The sequence below is a fragment of the Rhagoletis zephyria genome, unplaced genomic scaffold (genome assembly GCF_001687245.7).
Source record: "Rhagoletis zephyria isolate East Lansing unplaced genomic scaffold, Rhagoletis_zephyria_1.1 Rzeph_scaffold_14625, whole genome shotgun sequence".
Taxonomy (NCBI): Eukaryota; Metazoa; Arthropoda; class Insecta; order Diptera; family Tephritidae; genus Rhagoletis; species Rhagoletis zephyria.
This window is the reverse complement of record NW_016171694.1, coordinates 1-7,236: the sequence shown is the minus strand read 5'-3', so window position 1 is coordinate 7,236 and position 7,236 is coordinate 1. Positions and strand designations below refer to the sequence as shown.

The window sequence follows — 7,236 nt, the reverse complement described above, 5'->3', positions numbered from 1 at the left end:
CACATCTCTACATTTGTGGAATTCTTACAACGTCGCATGATTTTAATTCCTTCTTTACATTTCCATTCTCAATAATTTGCCAAATAAATGTTGGAGTTATGATAAAATATAGCGCATTATTTTGTTATTTGTTACTATTAACGATCGAAATTCACGCAAGGGGTCGGATTGTGAAACGCAAGACCACTACTAAAGCTCCAAAATATACCATAGAATCATGGCCGGGCAAGTGGTTTCCCCACCCACCACTTCCCAAGGATTCGTGGAAGGGCAAATGGTTTCCATACCCACCTTATACAAATGGACAAACCTTAAGGGATCAACATGCAAAAAATACACTCAGTGCGTCGGAGATTTGTGACGATGGCAAGGTACGTTAAATTGTTGTATTAATATAACATTATTAATAGGCTTTAGCAATATAATTACAGCAAAATATTGGTGTAGACCATGATCCAAGTGATGTGCGACAAACTTTTGAACATCTCTGTTTAGCTAACCGCTCTTCATATTCACCAAATATGGACCGGGAAGCCTTCCGGATCGAATACTTTATACCTCCTGCATACGTAGCGCCATCTAAGTGCCTTAATGAAACAATAAACTACGATACGGCGCTTCCCACTTACGGTGCATTCCGCCCCATCCCGCCAAAATATGGTTCTTACACATATCTACCAGCGCAACGATGGGTTTCGTCATTGTCTCGAGGAGCGATTGTAATGCTTTATCATCCATGCGCATACAGTGGCCAAGTCAAATTGTTACAAGATACTCTTCGTGCTTGTTTATATCGCCACATAATAACACCCACGCAGGCCTTAAGCCCGGAACGTGCACTCGCTTTACTGGCTTGGGGAAAGAGCTTGGAAATGTCTGTAGTAGATGAAAATTTAGTTGTGGATTTTATCAGACAGAATGCAGGAAAAGGTCCAAATGTTCCATCGAAGCAGCAAAATATATCCAAGACGTATCAAGCGGGCTTGTTACAGGAAGCCCACTTAGTTACCGATGAAAATGATGAAGAAGTTTGTGGATACAGAGAAGATATGTAAAGCTTTAATTAACTAAGGTGCAATATTAATACTGTGAATTACTTAAATTAAGATCAGAATATGCTTTCCGAATATTTACATGCCTTATTGGGTTTAAAATTTTATAAAAGTTTATTGTAGAAAAGTTTTCGCGTGTAATTAGATAATGTTAAAGAAAATTTAGGAATATGAATAAAATTCGATTAAAAAGAATACCAAAAATTATTCAATAGATTTGGCAACCCCGTTAAATAGGAAAGGGAAAAAACGCGAGAAAAACATATGGCCATCAGCTGTGATTAGACTAAGTTCAGACGGAGAAACTTTTGTTGCTCATTTCGCCAATTTTTCTCTTCTCGTTCACACAGAGCAATTCTTTTGTACACAATTGTTATAGTCTGCTGTGAACGGCCAACTAGAATTACTCTGACGAACGATAGCACAAAGCGTGTTGCCCGAGCACGAGCAAATTGGTGCCCTTCCCCCTTCCTCGTCACTCCATCTCCCACAAGTAACGAGTTGCCGCGACAAAAGTTTCTCTATCTGAACCTAGACTTAAGGGGGAATATTTAAAAAACCCGGATACTGGTTTCATGAACATTTCTATTCCCATTTTTCAAAAAAAGGTTTCAAAGCTAAAGATTTTTAGTATTCCTTGTCCTCAATACGCCAAATAAATTTTCATAACGAAAACAATGTAAAATGAACATGAATTTTACCGAAATTTTGTTTCCAAATACCGAGTACTAGATACATCCAAAAGCTACATCATTAGAAGTGTTCACGAAAATTATTTCGTCAATTCTCGTTTACAAAAAGCGGTGGCTGAATATTTTCTGAAATTTTGTTTTGCAAAATGTCTTTGACATTTTCGGATATCTGCAACGATCTCAAAACATTTTTGGAAAGCATTTGTCGCACCTGTAGTCGAATTGATAATGGAGATGGGCAATTACAGTTTAAGCGCATATTTGATATTACAGTAGAGCCGCTGGTTACATTTTCTGAAGATGGCGAGGGATTCCAAGCAAGCGAGGAATTCAAAGATGTGTATAATGAATTATTGTTTTGGAAACTTAATGTGAGTCAATTCATTTTTAATAAATCCGTAAATAACATTAATATTTATAGATTAAACCAAATGATGGATTGCCACAGCAAATTTGTCATGATTGCTTTGAGCGTTTAAATGGTGTAAAACATTTCCGTAATCTCTGCCTGGATACGCAAACTTTATTACAGTCTTATATAAATCATGTGGACACATTATTGGAGTCCGGTAGTTTGGGACGCTTATCTCCCCGAGGAGAATCTCTAAAAAGTGAATCGCGCAGTTCACCAGCGCCTTTACTGTTTAATCCAGATGACTTGGTAGAAGAATCCCCAGAAACTCCCGAACGCCTAACATCCCCACAAAATTCACCCAAAAGTCAATCCTTATATCAAAGCCCTCGTTATAACAAGGAAATTGTGTATGCGGAAAGTTCAATGGGTACACCTCCACCACTATTTGACGAAATGAACACTGAGCCAATAGATATGGAGACACTGGAGTATTTAAAAGCAGAATCCGATCCGGAAACAAAACAACACCCAGTTCAATCTCTTGATCCAACCCCAGACATTTTACATCCTTTGAACTTCATAAGTAGTAGTGAGGATGAAGACACCGATGATGAAAGTGTCACCGATACTGAGCCAGATACAATGCCATATAATGCAAATTACTCTCCACGTCGTTCTCTGCAGTGCAAAATTTGTTTCGCAATTTTTCCTAAGCGCTTTCTATTGAAAGAACACCGCCTGCGCTTACATCCACAAGAAAACCCATACGTTTGTAATATTTGTTCCAAAGGATTTAAATCGAATTTCCAATTGTCTCAACACAAACACAAGCATAGTCGCCTGGACTCAATAAAGTGTAAACAATGCGGCAAACATTTCCGTAGTCAACTACATTTACAACGCCATCATAAGAATTTTCATTTAACATCCACTTACACATGCCATATTTGCAATGAAAAATTCGAAAACTACACACAAATGCGATTTCAATATCATGTGCGACAGCACGGCGAGAAACGGTTTCAATGCCAGTTTTGTGAAAAGTCATTTCATCAAAAAATCCACCAAATCAATCATGAACGTACCCACACAAAGGAACAGCCATTTCGATGTGATGTTTGCGGAAAGTGTATGTTAAAATTTTACTAATTAATGTTAACCCCGTTCTTGTTTTAACATGTATATATAATATATACTCAGGCTACCGCCAGCAAACGGCTTGCAGAGAACACATGTTGACACACAAAGATCCTACTCCATTCAAGTGCTCAATTTGTCAAAAAGGTAAAGATATTGATTTCAATCCCATCAATTATAAATAAGTATCCAATTTATTAATTTCTACAGGATTTACTCAGCGCTCGAGTTTGCGTATGCATTTACGTGGTCACAGCCAACATAGCAAGAAGAAATCTCGTTTTAATTGTGATTTATGTGGACAAACTTTCTCGAAGGAAGCACAATATGAGTGGCATCAATTGAATCATAAATCTTATTGTAAGGAACCGACAACTGCATTTGGATTAGAGACACAAACTACACATGGACTAAGTAAAGCGCTTTTAAATAATTTAAATGAAACATTGCTTACTCTTTATTTTTGTGCTTTGCAGCTTCTAAGAGATTTGATTGTAATATTTGTGGTAAATCGTTTCTAAAAGAGAAGTTACTTTTACTCCATGAACGGCAATATCATGGAAGTGTTATTGATGAAGAAGGTGATTCAGAGAGCGGGCTTCTCTACAATCCTTCCTCTGACAGTAAATATGCTTTTTAATTTTTTTTATGACTTGTAAAAGTATAGCATGTTCCTTAGATCGTATGCGCAGGACTAATGAAGACACCATTGATAAAGACGTATTAAAATTTTTTAGCATATAAGCTGTTAATGTTCATTTGTAGGATCTGAAACATTTGGAATTGGGAATAAATATAGAATATCAAATACAACCTTAACTATTTCAAAATCCACATATATACATACATATGTGCAGCTCAATAGCTAAAAGACTATGGGCCTGTTCGAGGTACGTAATAAAAGCGTAATAAAAATACTGCAGCACATATAAAAATTTGCACTACTGTTGCAACTTTCCACCTGATAAAACGTTGCTAGAAATTCACACCGAACGTGATACTTTAATACTGCGCGCAACACTGCGGTTGTGATTGCATCTCGAACAAGCCCTATTCCAACTCAATAAACGAGATTTTTCAGGAGACGCGTTTAGTTTTCAATTTGGTCCCAAAATGTATTGTCTTACGTGGGAACTACACAGATCTCATTTATTGAGTCAAGACTGTATTTTAGTATATGAGTGATATGTACATTAGGGTGGTCCAAAAATGCATGTAAAATAGTAAAGTTGGAATTTTTATGCACTCGACCGCTAGGATTGTTCTGTATCGAAAAAAAGTATAGCCCTTTTTTTTGAAAAAAAAATTAGAAGAAAGCTTAATAGTAAATTTCTTATTCACTTAGGAATTATAACCCTCACTAAGTAGAATTCTACATTCTGTGTTGCCGGAAGAGTGGCGGAAGTAATTTTGGGTAGAAGAAAGCTTAATAGTAAATTTCTTATTCACTTCTTGAGCGGGTTTTCTATGATTTTTTGATTTTCTTGAGATCTGGAAAATATGTTCTGGGCCCAAAAGTGACATCTTCCGAATTGGGGTTATGACACCTTATAGGAAGTGACATAACCTCAAGAAAATAATGCCTTTCTGTTACTGTATAAAGGGCCAACATACGACTTTTGCTGCGCTTTGCTTCATAATTCCGCTTTGATTGATAAGTTCAACACATGATTTTATAAGAGCCTTGCTAAATAGAAGGCGAGAAAAGCAAAGCGAAGCAAAATCATGGGGAACTCTCAACTTTTGCGCGCTTTGGCAATCAGCTGGCTACATCCATGATTCAATAATACATGTATTATTGAATCATGGGCTACATCTATCTTTTCTCGCGCGCTTGCATTTGCATTTAATGACAAAAAGTTTAGTGGTCGCTCAGAGCACTCAAAGTTTTCCATGAATTTTGTATGGAAAAAAACTTCGTGGAAATGGTATGGAATTCTTGAAAACCAATATTTTTCGACCGGAAGACTGTTTCTCTTCAACAGATTCCCTATAATAAAACCCAATTATTATTTTAACAATTTTTTCTTAGTACCTATACTTTATAGGACCGCCAAACCCCCCAGAAAATGCCAGAAAATGCAATGGGGGGATAAATAAAAAAATCTTCATTATTAAAAAATGGTTAAATAAATAATTGAATATTGTTATTGGAAGTCTCCTGAAGAGAACCAAAGTTTTCCGATAGAAAAATATTGATTTTCAGCAATTCCATACCGTTTCCACATAAAGTTTTTTTTTCATACAAAATACATGGAAAAATTGGAGTGCTCTGAGCGACCACTAAACTTTTTGTCATTAAATGCAAATGCAAGCGCGCGAGAAAAGATAGATGTAGCCCATGATTCAATAATACATGTATTATTGAATCATGGATGTAGCCAGCTGATTGCCAAAGCGCGCANCATAGGATCGCCAAACCCCCTAGAAAATGCCAGAAAATGCAATGGGGGGATAAATAAAAAAAACTTTATTATTAAAAAATGGTTAAATAAATAATTGAATATTGTTATTGGAAGTCTCCTGAAGAGAACCAAAGTTTTCCGATAGAAAAATATTGATTTTCAGCAATTCCATACCGTTTCCACATAAAGTTTTTTTTTCATACAAAATACATGGAAAAATTGGAGTGCTCTGAGCGACCACTAAACTTTTTGTCATTAAATGCAAATGCAAGCGCGCGAGAAAAGATAGATGTAGCCCATGATTCAATAATACATGTATTATTGAATCATGGATGTAGCCAGCTGATTGCCAAAGCGCGCAAAAGTTGAGAGTTCCCCATGATTTTGCTTCGCTTTGCTTTTCTCGCCTTCTATTTAGCAAGGCNGCAATTCCATACCATTTCCACGAAGAGTTTTTTTTTCATACAAAAAGCATGGAAAAATTGATTTACTATTAAACTTTCTTCTACGCAAATTTACTTTCGCCACTCTTTTCCGGCAACACAGAAAGTAGAATTCTACTTAGTGAGGGTTATAATTCCTAAGCGTGACCGAGGCCGCCTATACAGGAAGAATTTCTGCATAAAAATACCCATTCCGTTCAGGAGACTTCTACAGTTTATTATTAGGGTTATATAATTTTTCGGGGAAAATGCTACTCTCTGGGAATTAGTTATTGGAGGATTTCTTTCTCGGGAGAAACAAATTCCCGGAGAACAAACTCCCTGGTAGTATTCAGAATTGGGCTGTATATTTATATGCGAACATACTTCAACTCAGGATCCGCTTTCCACATTATTCCTGATTTCAGGCAAGGAATCTCCGTAAACTTCAAAAAAAGTTTGAGAAAAAACTGTATTGGATCTGGATTCCGATATTTTCCAGATTTTTTCGATACATACTCAGTACTTGGTTTACAAGTTTCGATACCAAAAGTAGTTGGTATTAAAATGGAAATATCGAGTATTTACTTGTATTTATTTACATCGTTTCATCCCTAGACTACGATATCTTCGGCGTATTTCTGGACAAACATTTAATTCAGTTTTTATTTAACAAGCGACTTGATCGAGTTGATAAGTTTAATTTGAGGAGCACCAGGGATATTGTGGTTGTGTCCATTGTGTTGTTCTTCATTTTAGTTTTTTAAAAGATTCCTTTGGGTTTTTATTCCGATTTATTTTAACAATTTATAGACCAAGTGTCAGCCAGCCGCATAAAAAGCAACAAAATCGCTGACGTACTAGCCCAAATAGTTCAGCAGCTGTGTGTTATAAGCCAGCTGTGCGGGGAATAAAGTGCATCGAAAAGAAAGGGAGACAAACTTCTATAGAAATAGAAAAAACTATTCGCAAATAAAATTGCATCACGTGAGTATTACGTGAACGTCAAATAGTAGCAGGAAAAACGCATCGCAGCAAAACGACTTAACTTCGATAAGAGGAAATATCCTCAAAGCGGCTCCATCCAGCTAGCCCATCGGCGTTAACGCAAATTACTTTCATTATTTTTTGTGGACGTTTTCCACATATTTTCCAAAAGCACTAAATAAACCA

At 36.4% G+C, this 7,236-nt stretch overlaps 2 protein-coding genes across 2 annotated transcripts; both read left to right on the top strand.

Annotated features, from left to right (window-relative positions):
- LOC108378655 (uncharacterized) lies at window positions 1-1,256 on the top strand. The gene is made up of 2 exons (XM_017634960.1): window positions 1-371; window positions 432-1,256. Exons 1-2 carry the CDS (start codon window positions 99-101, stop codon window positions 1,053-1,055), a joined length of 897 nt encoding a protein of 298 aa, XP_017490449.1. The 5' UTR covers window positions 1-98; the 3' UTR covers window positions 1,056-1,256.
- Window positions 1,257-1,631: 375 nt separating this feature from the next.
- Window positions 1,632-4,049, top strand: LOC108378654 (gastrula zinc finger protein XlCGF48.2-like). The gene is made up of 6 exons (XM_017634959.1): window positions 1,632-2,115; window positions 2,166-3,228; window positions 3,300-3,383; window positions 3,447-3,650; window positions 3,713-3,859; window positions 3,916-4,049. The coding sequence occupies exons 1-6, from the start codon at window positions 1,891-1,893 to the stop codon at window positions 3,978-3,980; spliced, it is 1,788 nt and encodes a 595-aa protein (XP_017490448.1). The 5' UTR covers window positions 1,632-1,890; the 3' UTR covers window positions 3,981-4,049.
- Window positions 4,050-7,236: the final 3,187 nt, after the last annotated feature.